General features: G+C 41.7%; 1 protein-coding gene across 20 annotated transcripts in view; it reads left to right on the top strand.

Moving 5' to 3' along the window:
- The window catches only part of Magi1 (membrane associated guanylate kinase, WW and PDZ domain containing 1), a 592,347-nt gene extending 588,881 nt beyond the window's left edge, over positions 1 to 3,466 (top strand). For 13 of the 20 annotated variants that reach the window (XM_041638327.1, XM_041638278.1, XM_041638324.1 and 10 more), the window contains one exon: positions 1,145 to 3,466. In XM_041638327.1, the coding sequence (XP_041494261.1) occupies positions 1,145 to 1,899 (755 nt within the window). In that variant the 3' untranslated portion in view covers positions 1,900 to 3,466. The remainder of the gene's footprint in view (positions 1 to 1,144) is intronic. The other 7 variants (XM_041638323.1, XM_041638328.1, XM_041638326.1 and 4 more) reach the window with 1 other exon arrangement.
- Positions 3,467 to 17,159: the final 13,693 nt, after the last annotated feature.

The following is a 17,159-nucleotide window of genomic DNA, read 5'->3' as shown; positions in this document are numbered from 1 at the left end:
GTTCGTGAGACAGACTATCTGGTTACTGTTGTCCTAGCTGTCTCATGCAAGACATTGTTAAAGCCCTGTATCCCCCACTGCAGCACAGCAGCCCAGGCACCTAAAACGAGATAGCTTTATCATTGCAGCAAAACATCCTGCTTTGCAAAGCTCTCATAAATTCAAGAAGCTGCCTTAAATGGTTGTAGTGTCAGTTCAGATAGTTTAGTGATAAATGAGACTTGCCATGGGCTGTCCAGCGTTTAGATCTGAACTGAGAAGCAGTCCGATGGCTCCACAGCTCCTGAATATCATTATGGCTACTTCTTACATCGTAAAGGAAGGTGCTTTTAAACATAGAGACTTTATAAACCCCAACTCATCAAAGGTGCACCTAGCAGCCTATCCCTTTCCCTTTTATCCGGCAGAAAGCTTTTTTAAATACAGTTCCTTGTTTTTTGTTGTTTTTTTTAACTTTACTCGAAAGTAGTAAAAATAGTTAAATGTAAAAGAAATAGTTTAATGGACCTTCAAGCAGGTGTCACATTTGACAGCTGACATTTGCCCCATGTGTTCCCTAGATGACCCCCTTTGCCCAATACCCTGAATCATTTTTTTAAAAGTAGAAATATGTTTTCTATGACCTACCAAGCAGGAGAACAATCACCACCCAGATAAGCCAGCCACTATTTCTAACCCCCAGAGAGCTTTCCTCAAGCCCACCCAGGCCTGTGCCCTAGGTTAATTTTAGCCAGAACAAGTATTCTGCAAATAAAATGGTATTGGAGGGAAATGGAAGAAAGGCTAAGGCCGGGAAAAGGCTGATGGGTGGCTAGGGAAGAGCAGGTGTGGGTCGGGTGCAGTAGTCCTGGTACCTCTAGACAGACCCTTCAGTTCTGCCTTTTAAAAGCTAAAACCATTTATAATTTCTCCTATGGTCTGTCTTCGGGGTCTAGGGAATGGTCAGCTAGATGTTGAAAGCCATAGCGCTAGTTTTTAATCCTAACTAGTTGTAGTAATACTTAACCAAGATTCAGTTGGCTTGGAATCTGCTTTAACAGTTGTTTGTTTGTTGTGACTAATGAGTCCAGTGTGGGAGGGAACTGGGGCCAGGAGCCACAGGACCTTCTTGTTGAACTGTTGCTCTTGTTTTTCTTCCTGGCAGACCCCAGCAGCGACAGGAACGGCCCCTCCACCGGTGCACAAGGTGTTCCGGAAGTGAGGCCGGGGCCGCCTGACCGCAGACCTCATCCAGCCTTGGAGTCCAGTTACCCACCCGATCTTCACAAATCATCACAACATGGGGAAAAGCGGGCACACGCAAAGGATCCAAAAGGCATCAAGGAGCACAGCAAACAACCCAACGAACACCACACCTGGAATGGAACTTCTAGAAAACCCGACAGTGGGGCATGCCGGCCCAAAGACCGGCCACCCGATGCATGGAGAGACACACAGCTGGAGCGGACAGCCACCAATGGCCCCAAGAAGCGGTCCCCAGAGAAGCGCAGGGAAGGCACCCGCAGCGCTGACAACACTTTGGAAAGGAGGGAGAAGCATGAGAAGAGAAGGGAGATGTCCCCTGAGAGGAAGCGAGAGCGGTCACCCACCCGGAGAAGAGACAGCTCCCCCAGCCGCCGGCGGAGGTCCCTCGAAAGACTCCTGGATCAGAGACGGTCCCCAGAGCGCAGAAGAGGGGGCTCACCTGAGAGGAGAGCCAAGTCCACCGACAGGAGGAGGGCCAGGTCCCCCGAGCGCAGGCGAGAGCGATCACTGGACAAAAGGAACCGGGACGACAAGGTTGGCCACCGAGAAAAGGAGGAGACTGGTCTGAAGCCTGAAGCTGGGAGAAGTCCCCGAAATCCCCCGGAGCAGAGAAGGCGACCTTATAAAGAATGTAGCACCGACCTCAGCATCTGAGACTCCAGTCCCATTGCAACCTTTACCGTGTCAAAGGTTCTAAGAGGAAGGTCGCAAACATGAAATAATTTAGTTTCTTACCTGAGGAAGCATCTACACCTGAAGAGACCTATGAATAGTAATGGACATTTTATGCATTTGAAATCTTATAAGAAAAAAATATATATGAAAAGTCTTGTGCCTGATGTATAATATTAAAGAAAGTATTTTTAAATGCATACTTTTTTTGAAAATTATTTGCCAAAATGATGGCCCAAAGGGATGTATATTTTGTTTCTTCACAAGCTATAGAATTGTTGAGAACTGTTCCCTCTTTGGGGCAAGTTATTTCTCTTCTAGATAAACAGGGCTGTGGTCCGGTCCTCTAAGTAAATGCAGTTAAATTTAACTCAGTATAAACCGTTAGACGTGAACTAGTGCTGTACTGTAAACCCTTGTTTTTCAGAAACACAGAACACAAAAAGGCAAACTTCTACTTGTACGAACTGAGGGCCTTTAGGGTGGATTAGGGTGGCCAAGCTGCATGGCAAGAATACTACTGCAAGTGAAGGATATTTATGACGACCGTGCACAGCGCTAAGAAACTTTAGGATCTCAAGTTATAGTTGCTTCAAAGAATGGTTTGTGCTCTCCCTGGCCCAGGAAGGTGCAGAAACAAGATGTTTGGCTGCCATGAACCAAATACAGCCTTAGCTCAGATGGTCAGGTTCATCAGCTCCACCATAGACTACATTTCCCATACAGCAGTGCCCATCACAACTTGTCAGCCTCTAGAAGGAGCAGACAAGCTGCTTCTGGGCTGGGTGGTCCCATAGGAAGCTGAGTAGATGGACCTTGTGCCTCTGGGACCAGGGAGACGTAAATGTCTCCAACATGAAAAGAGTGCCCTCCCCCAGTGTTTAACATTAGCTCATGGTTGCTTTCTGCTGAATGGGAGCAGAGGAGTGGACTTTGGTGGAGGAAACCTCTCTCGTGATATTTTAAAAGCATTGGGCTGCTTATTCCCAGAATAGCTGATTATGCACTTTGAAACCGTAACTAGGTCTTAAGGATTGACTGAAGGGCAAGGCAGTAAGCGATAGCACCAGTAGTTCTTGATGTGCTGGGAAACCTCCATCCCCATGACCCTGTTCTTTGCCCGTTTGGGGGCAGCAAACTAAAATGTAAAGGTTTTTCTTTCTACAATAGACCCATTTTTCTGAAGCCCCTGAGGTGCGGTTGGGTCAGCTGTAGCCCTGAGAAGTGGTTTAAGTGGATTACTGCCTAGCTGAGCCAAAGTGTTTGCTTGTACCTGTTGGAGCGCTGCAGCACACCGCTGCTGATGGTGCACTCATATTTCTGTCGTACTGTTTTGCATTTTCCATTAAGACACAAAAACTTTGCAAGTCAATCACTGTTGTTCCCATGGTACTGTATTAGGGGAGGGGAGAAAAATACAAAAAAAAAAAAAAAGAAGAAGAAGAAGAAGCAAACCAGCCAATCATTGTATGTAGAGTTTAAAATTGTAATTAATAGAGCCTGTTGGAAAAAAATAAATAATTGTTGCCTTTTTATGTATAAAAGAGAATTTATGACAAAAGTCTAGCTTTGAGAAATGTGATGTGTGTTTCTATTTCTGAATATGAACAGATTGACTCTTGGGAATATCCTATAAACTAAATCAGGTATGTAAAGTTGTCTAAAATGGGAGGCTATATAAGTACCACTAAAGCTTTAGTTTGTTGGGGCTGTCGCTCTCCATGGAGAGCCTGCTCATGAATAGTCAAGCATCCATTGGGTTCTCTGTTCTTCCCTCATTTATTTCTTGCTTAATGCTCTTTCTGTGTTGATGAAGAGCAGCGTGTGGGCCAATCTTTTTATAAAACACTATGCACATATAAATATTACAGTGTTCATAGCTTTATTTGATTTAGGGCTTCTACATCACATTACACTGAGTAGCTATGGTTATGTGGACATGACCAGAGTTCTTTTCCTGAATCAAACCCAGTGTACATCGTGTAGCTAAAGGTGGCGGGGAGTCTGTGATTATCATCAGAGTTTTTGCTACAAGCATACATTGACTATAGTACTAATGCTGAGGAAGGCTACAATGAGTGGCAATGTTTCTTTCATTGGTTTCCTGAGAGCCACCTTGGAGGTGTCACACTTGAGGCTCTGCCCCTGGGGTTTTTCTCACTACTTCTAGCACAGTCTGTTATGTGACTGGTTCATTTTCTCGATCACAGTCTATGGGTATTAAACAAATAAGAGTCAAGGATGATTTTTGTATTGCATCCGGAAGTTAACATCAAGATGTCCTGTCTCATTGTAAGAGATAGTATTCAGCATTTAAAGTCAGTGCCACCCACCTGAGCCTGGCTCAGTTTCTGAGGAATTTTGCTTGTAGCAATGTAACCTTCATTCTGTACATCAGACTTCATATGAAAGTATTGTGCTTTCAAAGTACAGAGAACTATACACTAAGCAGAAAAGTAAAATTCTCTGCAGTCTACTGTAACCTTTATGGGAAACTGAGTCTTGTGAGCCTTTTCTCCCCAACCTTCCACTCCACGTAAGAGTGTTGATGAGGTATGATGATGGATGAATATTTTGTATGAATAAATCAAACCATTAGGATCTTCCCCGTCCTGCCCCCTGTTATACAACTGATGTCTGCAAGAATGTTCAGAGGTGGGAGGACTCAATAGCCTACTTGTATTTTTTTAAAGTTTCTTTTATGAAAGATTTTTAATGCATTTTTACTATAAAAATATATGGAAGTGTAAGCATTCCATAACCACTATTGCTTCTGGATTGATAACTTTTTTGTCTCCATGTGGTCTCAAATGTATCAGGGTCAAGGAATCATTTGAGGGCCCATGACTGCAAATACTGAAACAGTATTCTGTTCATGAAAAGAAGCTGTGTCTTTGTTGTGGAAAAGTGCCTTGCTATTCAAAGCATGGTACATGACCCAGCTGCCTCATGATTGCCAGGGGTGAGGGTGATATTAGGAGTGAAAATCTGGGACCCACTCCAGACTTCCAGAGTCAGAATGTGCGCTTAGCAAGATCCTCTACCAATGCTCATGCACATGAGAAGTTGAGCCGTGCTATAGTGCAGACACCTAGTAATAGCAAATTCTGTAGCGCCAAGAGATGAGTCTCTTCCTTAGGGTATATGCTAGCTGGTCAGGAGGTCCCTTACTCTCTAGAAGCCTCCCTCCCTACCCTCTAAAGGAGCATACCTCATAGAGGTGGTCAGGCTAGGTGCAAAGTGCTTCGAACACACCTGTCGAGCAGATGCCCCTCAGTAAGTGGCACTGCTGGCAGATAGCACTTCTTTAGTTACAAAACCGGCAAGTCATGCAGCTGTTCTAGGGACAGATGGGATGAACTTCTCATCTTGAGATGTGTAACCAAAATGCTGTGTTTGGAGACAGAGACTCAGTCTCCGAGCTTTACTTGAAGGTGAATACATAGGAGGAGTTAGACATGCCTGCTTGGTAGGCAGAGCTTATAGTTTGTGGAGGGGAAAGAGAATGAAGGCCTGGAAGACACCAAGTAGGGAGGCCCAGGGCCCTGCAATAAGGGGATCTAGCCAGATGGAGAGAAAGTAGCAGTTGCATAGACCAAGAGAAGAAAAGGACTTAGCTGGCAACAGAAGGGGGGTAGTGCTAGTGCAGGCCGTATAAGAAATCAGTGAATGCCTATGCACTTGACCTCACCATGGAGCTTCAACTATACAGTTCCCTTCCATTGCCAACTCCTTTCTTATGCAGAACCCCTAGGATTTTCCTAAGGTGCCTAAGTTCCTCCATCTTCAAGGAGGGTAGCTTAGTATAATAAGCATTCCCACAGTCTGGCTCCTTTTGCTGTCTTATGCTTTATTTTGTCCCCATCATGGTAATAATGACCATTGCTTCTTTCCTATCTTGGAAGATGGTATCTAGCAGTGGTCCTCAGCTTAAGCAACGATTGAAGCTATTTTTGTAAAGCCTTTTAAGTCCAAGAGTTCTTTAGCTGCCATAAATACCCACACTGAAAAGGATGTCCTGAAACTCAATTACAGCTATCAGCATTTTCCTGCTGGTGACCAAGCAGAGGCCATCTCTGAAGTTCTGCACTAATCTTGAAAGGGATAGAGCTTTTGGATTCTCTGATTACGTGGCAGCACCGTCAGCGTGAGTGTTTCGTACACTCAAATGGAGGTGCATTTACAAGAGCAAAAGCTCCCAACAGAATTATTTGGGGAATGTTTTGCAGTGATGGACCTCATACGAGCCCTTTGAACAAGTCTCTATGCACTGGGATCATCACTAGGGGCCAACAGGGTGTAATAGGACTTCATTGGTACAGGCATTAGGTGGTAACTGGATCAAGAGCACTTAAGAGGTCAGACAGACAGGATTAACTTACATTATACAGTATGTTCTCCAGCACAGCATATAATGGCCTACCTAGACTAGAGTGTTCGTTGCAGTGTGTCTGGGTATGGTCTGCACAGCCTGCAGCTACAGACACTTTCCTAGTAAGCATTGATAGTTTATGCTTCTGTGAATAAATTCTCTTTGATCTCAATATCATAGAATTGAAGAGGAAAATGGAAAGTCTGCTAATTTGTGCACACATAATAACCAAGGCTGTTTCCCAAAGACAGTTTGTTGGACGTACATTTATTGAAAACCAACTCTACCAAGTAGGAACACCTGCTTGGTGGAAAGAGCTTATTAGTTGGGTGGGAGGGGAGAATCAAAAAAACCAAACCAAATGCACCAAAGACCAAGTAGAGACCGAGAGCCCTGTACTGGTGACTTAAGGGGATGGAGCCAGAGTGAGGAAAGTGGCAATTGGATAGGCAAGAGAAGAAAATGATTTACGTGGTCACAGAAGGAACATAATATGGGCTGAGGTGGAGGTTAGAGGTTGTGTGACCTAAATGGCAGGACTACCCAACCTTGTTCCCAGTTTCCCACTTCAACAGGACACCATTGGGAATGCTTACAGAGCCGCTGCTGGATTGCATGTCTCTCGGGGGAAGGAGATGTGGACAAGTTAGGTTTAAGTTTGAGAAAGCTGATCTCAGAGCATCATGTCCCACAGACAGAGGAGGGCAGGAGTCCTTAGACACTGGTGCTCCTCCTGTACCTGTTACCATGGATCTCACTCAAGAGAATATGAGAGCTGGTTCATCTGGGCCCAGGCCCACCTACTCTTTGACTTTTCTTAGAAAAGAATTCTTTTTCTTTCCAGACTGCACATTCATTACTTTTTGTCCGTGTATCTTTATAATACAGGTAACTTATCTCATTTTCTTGAAGCTTACAAACCGATACCTTACTACCCTCTTTCATACGTAGGCATCAGAGCTCGTAAACCTTGTTGGTACTCTTCTTTTTACTGTTCAGGTTGACCACATCTCTGTTGAGCTGCAGAAGCATGTCCATGCACTGTGCAATGCTTGCTAGACATCCCACATTTGAGTATTGGACAGGAAGACTTCTGATACTCCATTTTGAAGAAGACGTTTAAATTTATGAAAGTAATGCAGACTTTTAATAAAATACTCAAATATTTTAGGGGTTTATAAAGAGCAAGGTGGTGTTCTTTGTGACCAGTCAGTTCCAATCTCTGTATATAACTTAGAGAGTTGCCAGAAGGTACTTCACCGATAGGATGTTGGTTTCCAAGTTTCTTCTGTGAGACTGAATGAGATGAGTCAGGTACAAAGACTGTATTCTCTGAAGAAAAGAATGCGGGGATTGGGAATCGAAAGAGTAGTGGCAGGGCAGTTAAAACATGGAGAAGCTGGTAGCAGAAACAATTAGGAAAAGCATTCACAATTCCAGCCTCGGCTCTCTGTCAGGGAGCAGATCCCAAAGCTGCACCACAAAATGAGCCCAATGGCTCTGGCAATGAGTGTCAGTCTCAGAAGAAACAGAGCTCACAAACCTGAATCTCTGTAACATAAGGGGACCTGCTTGTTGGGGTTTTTCCCACCCAGTACCCCACAGCCAACAAGCCCCCAAAAAATCAGACAGAGATCTCCATAAGTTATAAAACTGATTGGCCCATTAGCTCAGTCTTATTAGCTCTTGTAGCTTATATTAACCCATTATTCTTATCTATGTTAGCCACATGACTCAGTACCTTTCAGCCAGGCAGGTTACATCTTGCTTCTCAGTGGTCTGGGCTGGAATGGGAGGAATGGCCTTTCTCCTTTCCAGCATTCTCCTGTTCTCATCTCCCCACCTCTACTTCCCGTCTGGTTGACCCCCCTATACTTCCTGTCTGGCCAATCAGCTTTTTATTAAAATACGTGATTGGCAGAATACACACAATTCTCCCGCACCAAATCTCAGTGTGTGTTTTCAACATAACTCTCCCTCTGGATTCATACTGAGCCCCAGAGGAGAACTCCGTGGCAGCACCCCACATGTCTCAGAGGGTGCCACCTTGACAGTGCTTCTGTCATTTAAGACTGAGCTACTCTGCTGTCTTAGGGTTTCTCTTGCTGTGAAGAGACACCATCACCACAGCAACTCTTATAAAGGAAAATTATAATTGTGGTTGGCTTGCGGTTTTTGAGGTTTGGTCCACTGTCATGGTGAGACATGGCAGCACCCAGCCTGACAGACATGGTGCTGAAGAGGTAACTGAGAGTTCTACACCCTGATCCATACACAGGTGACAGAAAGTGAACTGTCCAGACATGGTGCTGAAGAGGTGACTGAGAGTTCTACACCCTGATCCATACACAGGTGACAGAAAGTGAGCTGTCCAGACATGGTGCTGAAGAGGTAACTGAGAGTTCTGCATCCTGATCTATACACAGTGACAGAAAGTGAGCTGTCCAGACATGGTGCTGAAGAGGTAACTGAGAGTTCTACATCCTGATCTATACACAGGTGACAGAAAGTGAGCTGTCCAGACATGGTGCTGATGAGGTGACTGAGAGTTCTGCATCCTGATCTATACACAGTGACAGAAAGTGAGCTGTCCCAACTGGTTATAGCTTGATCTTATATGAGACCTCAAAGCCCACCCCCACAGTGACACACTTCTTCCAACAAGGCCACACCACCTAATAGTGCCACCCTCAAAAGGCCAGGCATGAGTCTGTGAGGGCCATACCTGTTCAAATTACCATGTCTGGGGACTTGAAACTGAGGGTCAGTTATAAATGAGGCAGCCTGGAAACACTGCACAGTATCTCAAGGGGAATGACCACCAAAGGGCTAGGGGAGATGAGAAGACATCGGGAAGCGTCAGCTCTCTGAAGCAATGGTCAGTGGCTCTGCACTCTGAGTAAGCTTGATTGTCTGTGGGGAAAGGAAATGAGAGCTCCGAGCCCATAGCTGGCAGTCACGGGACCTCCAAGCCTGCCTTCTACAAGTGGTTGGCTGTGGGGAAGGGTTTGACACTCTGGGCTTAGAAGTTCAGCAGACTGCTGGAATCCCACAGTCTCAATTCTAAAGCTCTGACTCTGAGCTCTTCACCTCCAGGGCAGAGATCAGGGCAGAGATCTGTCCTTCACCTTTTTGACAGTCAGATAGGTGGCACCCCTCGACTGGGATGTTTGCTCCCTCTACATGCACAAAATGGCTACTCCAGAGTCCACAGACTGCCCAGCCCGTGGTCCACAAAATTCATTATGATGAGTAGTAACTCCCTAGTATCCAAGGAAAGGAAGCTTCAGAAATAAACACAACCCAGATGCTGGCAACATACCCTTGACCACCTGGCCCTAACCTGCAGTGTACCAGAAGAAAACAGGAACTACGGCAGACTCCAGCTACAATCCATTGCTCCCATTCCCCAAACACAGCTGCTTGATTATAGAATTAGAGGACTCAGAAGTTTCTCCAGTTCATTTTAAATTGATTCCTGGAGAATTTTGTTCACTGTATTTTGAGATATCACCCACACCATTCCTCCAGACCCAAACTCTTTCCCAATCCACCATACTCTGTGTTCTCCCTCCCCCCAAGCATCAAGTCCAATTTGTATTGCCCACAAATTCTGGGATATGTGACCTTCCAGTTGAGATATGTGATATCTCAACATATCTTGGATATCTTGGATATGTGACCTTCCACTTGATATGTGGATTTCCAGTTGTGACCAAAAACAACATTCTTTTTTTCCCCAGAGGCAATTAGGACATTATTAATTTAAAAATACTTCCTTTTTGGAAACAATAACTCTAAAGACCTTATAAATAAACTCTCCCATAATACTGTCTTCCAGATTCCCTGTTACTTGGTATTTGTCAGGATCCTCTGACCCTGGCTCTCCATACTTTTTATTTTTTTGTGAAAATGGTTTTTTTTCTCAGATAATATAGCCTATCAACTTCCCCTCCCTCTACTCCTCTCATTTCCTCCCAATTCCCCTCCCATCCAGATCCACTCCCTTTCTGTCTCTCTTTAGAAAACAAACAGACTTCTAAGGGATAATAATAAAATAAAAGATAAGATAAATAAAAAACTAACACAACAAAACTAAACAAAATAAACAGAAACAAAAAGAGCCCAAGAAATGGCACAAGGAACAGAAACTCACTCATTCATGTGCCCAGGAATCCCATAAAAGCACTAAACTGGAAACCATAAGATATATACAAAGGACCTGGTACAAACCTATGCAGGCCCTGTGCTTGCTGCCTTGGTCTCAGTGAGTTCATGTGTGCTTTGATCAGGAAGATTCAGAGGAACTTCTTTTCTTTGTGTCCTCCATCCCCTCTGGCTCTTACACTCTTGCCACCTTCTCTTCACAGGCTTTCCTGAGCCCTGAGGGGAGAGATTTGATGGAGAAAGTCTGTTTAGGGCTGAGTGTTCCAAGGTCTCTAACTCTCTGCTGTCTGGCTGTGGGTCTCTGTATTTGTTCTGTAAGCAGAAGCCTTTCTGATAATGGCTGAGCAAGGCACTGTTCTTTGAGTACAGCAGAATGTCATTAGGAGTCATTTTATTGCTACTTTGTTCTTGTTTTTGTTTTTGTCTTTTTTTTTTATTTTGTTTTGCTTTTATTCAAACAAGCTTTGTAGCAATACTGCATTAGCATGTCTTGCAAGCAGGCCACCATTGTAGATCAAAGGGTTTGTGGCTGGCTTGGTGTTCATGTCTCTCCTTTGGTAGTGTGCAAAGTACCTTCCTGTACCAAAGATACTAGACCCTAGGGGTGAAGGTTCTATGCAGGCACCAGCTCAACTTCTGTAGTTTAATGAGTTGTGCTGGTGTTGTCTTCAGCAATGGGGCTTGCCATCCATTTGTGGAGAACCAATCTATAGTCTTGGCAATAGCCTGGGTGATTTTAGGGTTCCCATGAAACCCCTTTGGAGAAACATTCTTAAAGAAGCCAGTTCTTCAGCTGAGGTTTGGATATTATGCCCACCTCCCCTCTCCATGCTGAGATCTGGTATGGCTTCATCTTGCACAGATCCTGTGCATGTTGTCACAATCATGAGTTCATATGTACAGCCGCTCTGCTGTGTTCTGAGGACATTGTCTCCTCATATTCTTAGACTGCCTCTGGATATTTGCCTTTCCACCCTCTTCTGCAATGATCTCTGAGCCTTGGGAGGAGAGGATGTGAAATAACATGTCCCATTAGGAATGAGCATTCTGCAGTCTTCTATTTTCTTGGTTGGTCGTGGGTTTCTGTGTTTATTACCACTGGGTACTGCAAATAAAAGTTTCTCTGATGAGGACTGAATGATGCACTAATTGATGAGTATAACCCTAAGCCATTAGGAGTTGGTATACTACTATATCCACTTAACAGAATAGTGATAGCAGGTTCTTCCTTGGGGCCTGAAACCTGTCTAGCCACAGGTTCTTGGCCTGACAGTGTTACCATGTGGGTTTATCATGTGCAATATGACTTAAATCCTATCAGAAAAATTATAGGTTGCTTCTATGATGTTCATGCCACTATTGTATTTGTGGGCACATCTTCAACAATTTTTCATCTTTTTTTTTAATCTTTTGTCTGTTGGAAATATTTTTGACATTTTTACTTTCTTTTAAAAATATTTCATGTTTTTATCTTCTTTATCTAGTTTTACTTATGTACTCTTTATTTTGTAAGCAGGGTTTATCTTTTTTCTTTCTCATATGCTTTTTTTCTTTTATTTAGCCTTGAAGTATCATTTCTCTTTTGTTGCTCCTGCTTCAATTCTTTCACTACTTTTTCTTTTATTAAATTTTCACCTAGTTAGGCTATTCTTCAGTAGTTTTTACCACTTTCTTGTTGGTGGTGGTTGGTGATGTAGTTGCTGTCTTTGTTTTTTTATTTGGATAATGTTACCTTTACAAAGTATTTGGTTTTCTCCTGGAATGGTCCTAAGGATGGGCCCTCAAAAGAAGGCAGCACACTAAAAGACCCTATATAAGACAAAAGAAATACCTATACTAATAATGAGGTAAGCTGTAACATAGAAGCAGGAGTTACCAGGTGTAGTGACACACTGACATAATTCCAGCCCTCAGATCCATGAGGTAGAAGAGGAGCATGGGTCCAATCTGGGCAACATAGTGAGACTTCCTGTCAATAAATAAATAAATAAATAAATAAATGATAGAAGCTGGTCAACATGACTCCTCTAAAAGTTTGTAACTTTAGAGTTATATACCTTTAATCCCAGTACTCTGGAGTCAGAGGCAGGTAAATGTCTGAGTTCTAGGCGAGTCAAGTCTACAGAAAATATTCCAAGACAGCCAAGTATACACAGAGAAAACCTGACTTGAAAAAAAAATCTAAATCTGTATGCCTATGATGTTGAAGAAAACTTAAATAGATACTAAAGACATAGAAAATCTATTCAGTGAAATTACCATAAAAAAGTTCCCCAAATCTAGGGAGGAAATAGGCCTTCAAGTACAGAAAAGCCCCCAAAAGATGTTACCAGAAAGGAAATACCCCATACCATGGTTTAATTAAAATAACATGGACACAGAACGAGTAAGGAATTGCAAGAAAAGTATCAAGTTATTTATAAAGGCAAACCTATGAGAACAGTAGTGGACCTCTTCAGCAGAAATGAAAAACCAGGAGCGTATGTGCTCTGACATTTCAAACCACGAAACAGAATAATCCCCATCAAGATTATTCTATACAGCAAAACTATCCTTCAAAGTCCTCCCATGATAAGCATGAGTTGGAACAGTTCATGACCACTCAGCCAGAACTACAGAGAATACTTGAAGGAAATCTGCACAGATATGAAGGTGATAGATATGCATGATTGTGAGAGTTTGGGGAAGTGTAATCCTTACAAAACTCTCTATGAGAATTAGAAAAGGGTCAGAGAGTGCTAACTCACTCAAACAGAAAACCTCCAGGGTTAAAAAGAAATTAAGAACAATTTTTCAACAATAACCTTTAAGTGTAAAGTCTTAAATTTCCAATTAAAAGATGTAGACTTGTAGATTGAACTTAAAAAATAAAATCTAACTGCTTCCTGTCTGTAAATATCCTCCCTGGCAAAAGACATGTGGAGTCTGAAGGCCAAAAGATGGAAAATGAAAACTCAAGTAATCAGGGCCTGAAAACAGAGAGATGGCAATAGTTTATCTGACAAAACTGACTTTAAGATAAAACTGAAAGGAATTTGGACAGTTACAATATAGGGAGCAACACATCAAGAAGACTCAATAATTGTAAATATAAAACTCCAGAGTTAAGAGTCATCGTCGATTAGACTTATTACATACCTACAGAATTATTACAACCAGCAGCTATAAAATACAAATTTTCAGTAGCCTATGGGAAATTTTCAAAAATAGATTACATTAAAAGTCAAAGAACAAGTCTTAACACACCCAAAAGTCATTTAACTGTGTTTGTATATATTAATTGCCAAATCATAATAAGGGAAAACTACAACCAATAGGAAGAAAAATAATAACACAGACTCATGAAGATTGTTCATGGGTTCTTTAATAAGGTGAGGAGAGGGATTAAAAGGTTCTTAGAATCAGATTGAAAGGAAAACACAATTTACAAGATCCTTTGTGATGTAATGAAGGTAGTTTTAGGAGGGAATCCATAGGTATAGATATTTACATTTTAAAATCAGTCAAGTGATGCATCCAATGATCTTAGGAAAATAAGAACAAACCCAGCCCCAAATTGGTAGAAATAATAAAAATCAGGGCATGAAAAAAATCAATGAAGTAGAGAGCAAGAGGGGAAAAAAACTATCAACAAAGTAAAAATTTGTCTCTTCAGAAAGATAAGACTGACAAACCCTTGGCCAAAAGTAAGCAAAAGAAAGAACTCACATTAATAAAACTAGAGATGGGAAGGGGACCTTACAATTGTCAGAAGGATGGTGTGCATGCACAAGTAATCTTTTTAAAAAGTGCAAACTGGATTCAATAATAGCATATTAATATCATAGTTGTGATCACACTGGTTTCATCCTCGGGATACAATGATAGTGCAACAGATACATATAAATAAACATAGCAGCACATGTCTTAGTTAGGGTTGCTATTGCAGTGAAGAGGCACAGTGTGTTATTATTTTACTGACCTTCCCTGTCAACTGAGGATAGGCAGGGGCAGGAAGAAAGGGTTGGTGGATAGGAAATATCTTGTCCCTTACTGCCACAAGCTAATGCCACTGTGTCCCTCCCTCTTCGACTCACTGATACATATACCCCCTAGAAACGCATGAGCATCACCTCTCTCTTACCTTTGACTGTGGATCTAGGCGAGAAAAATACTAATAATTCTCTAGATTTCCTCAATGTCTGTTGTTATATACACCCCCCCTTTTTTTCTGATTTTTTTTTTAACTTGGATATTCTCTCTCTGCCTTTTGGTTAAGTCTGGAAAAGGTCTTGTCTGTCTTGTTGATTTTCTTCAAGAAGCAACTCTTCTCATTTCATTTATACTTGTGTTGTTTTTCTTCATTTCTATGTTATTTATTTCATTCCTCAATTTTATTATTTCCTGTCATCTATTCCTCCTGGGTGAGTTTGCTTCTTTTTGTTCTAAAGCTTTCAGTTAAGTCACTAGCGTGAGAGTTCTTTGTTGCAAGGAGAGGCCATTTGCTCGTCCCGGCCACCCAGAACCAAAATAACCACACAGAAACTATATTATTTAAAACACCACTTGGCCCATAGCTCTAACTTCTTATTGGCTAACTCTTACATCTTAATTTAATCCATTTATATTAATCTGTACATCACTACGAGGTCATGGCCTACCAGCAAAGTTTTAGCACATATACCTCCAGCTGTGGATCCATGGCATCTTCCTGACTCTTTGCTTTTCCCAGCATTCAGTTCTGTCTTCCCTGCTTACCCTAAGTTCTGCCCTATCAACAAGCTAAGGCAGTTTCTTTATTCATTAACCAAGAAAAGCAACACACAGACAGAAGGCCCTTCCACACCATTTCCCCTTTTCTGTTTAAAGAAAAAGGAAGGTTTTAACTTTAGCACAGTAAAATTACATATAACAAAACAGGTATCAAGTAAGAATTACAGTTACAATATTTATGTATACTTTATCTTTTATCATAACTATGGAAAACTATAACTATAAATTCTTCAACTCTATCAAAGATTCCAGAAGGATATAATATTACCTAAGTCCAAAACTCTAGAAAAAAACAGAGACATCTCACTGCCTGGACAGTCACCCAGAGTTCTTCTGCACCATTGGGGCATTCATCTTCAGCCTACAGGCCCATAATATTTGGCAGACTTTTCCATGAAGCAGGAAATTTTAAAGGCAGTTCAGCCCATATTGGCAGCTTGTCTCTGTCACTTTCTTTTGTACCCTGCAGAATGTGGCTAACATAGATAAGAATAATAGGTTAATATAAGCTACAAGAGCGAATAAGTAGCCTGATATAATGGGCCAATCGGTTTTATAACTTATGGAGATCTCTGTGTGATTTTCTTTGGGGCTAAATGGCTGGGGGACTGGGCAGGACAGAAACCCCAGCAATCCCAGCCCCCATGTCTCAGGCAAGTTCAGCGGTCATTTCTCTGTTGGTCCTGCATGTCCAGTCTAGCTGTCCAGGCAAGAACAGTTTCTTGCATAAATGGCTAGCAAACCCCATAAAGAGCCTCTTCAATGCCCATCTGGTACTTCCAGGAGCAGATGTGTCTCACTGTCATGAAAAGTCTTAAGTTCTTAAACATTTCAAATGCCATATTCTGAAGGTCTCTGAAAGATTTGAAGAATACCTATCTAACTGAAATATATCTCTATACACCTAGAAAATCTAACTAACATGACTACAAGCTTGACTATTGTAGATGATTATCTATTAACCAAGATCCATACCAATGCAAATTATTCATATCTATAGTATATCCCTCTTTAAATGTAAACAAACATATATAGGCAATATTTGGAAATATGGGTGTAGTTTTGTCCATACTGCTTCTTGCTGTTTAGGGGCACTGTTATTCAGGTCTTTCATGGTGTATGCTGTGTGCTAGGTTCATCTCAGTCACCAGCTGGGTGAAGTAAATTTTTGAGGGTGTTTATGGCAACCTTTCAGGGGGGTGTGGTATATCAAACCATGTTGTTCTAGAAGCAGTCCACAGGTTCTCATCTTCTGTGAAAATAAAAGAATCTCTTTTCCAAAGCAACATATCCTTAGACTCAAATTTTGAAATCAAGATACTTTTATGTTGGTTTAACTTAGCAGCCCATACAATGAAATGTTTCTCTATACTTAGCTAATTTACAGTCAAAAAATTCAAAGAAAACACAATAATATACATAATCCAGATGCTCTGTGAATATTCTATTTTTATGTGGCTTATTTTTCTTTACTCCTTTTCATCTATGAGTATCTGTACTCTGTCTCTTTAAAAACCTTACCCTTTTTTAAAAGCATTAATTTTATTTTATTTATTTTTTAAATATTTATTTATTTATTTATTATGTATACAATATTCTGTCTGTGTGTATGTCTGCAGGCCAGAAGAGGGCACCAGACCCCATTACAGATGGTTGTGAGCCACCATGTGGTTGCCGAGAATTGAACTCAGGACCTTTGGAAGAGCAGACAATACTCTTAACCTCTGAGCCATATCTCCAGCCCACATTAATTTTATTTTATGACTCTCTATACTCCTTTTCTTTTCCAAGCCTATGTACATTTATCCAACACTATGGCCCATCTGGATTTGTCTTTAATACATGTCTGTAATTATTTTCTGAACAGAAGTGCTTCTTAAAGTGCTAAGGGCTTCTTAAAACTTAATCTGTGCAATTATTATGGTATATATGGTACTGTTTGCTTGCTGGC

Source organism: Microtus oregoni, unplaced genomic scaffold (genome assembly GCF_018167655.1).
Source record: "Microtus oregoni isolate MIOR12 unplaced genomic scaffold, Mior012 000002F_ref0000024, whole genome shotgun sequence".
In the NCBI taxonomy this organism is placed as follows: domain Eukaryota; kingdom Metazoa; phylum Chordata; class Mammalia; order Rodentia; family Cricetidae; genus Microtus; species Microtus oregoni.
This window is presented reverse-complemented; position numbering and strand designations above follow the sequence as displayed.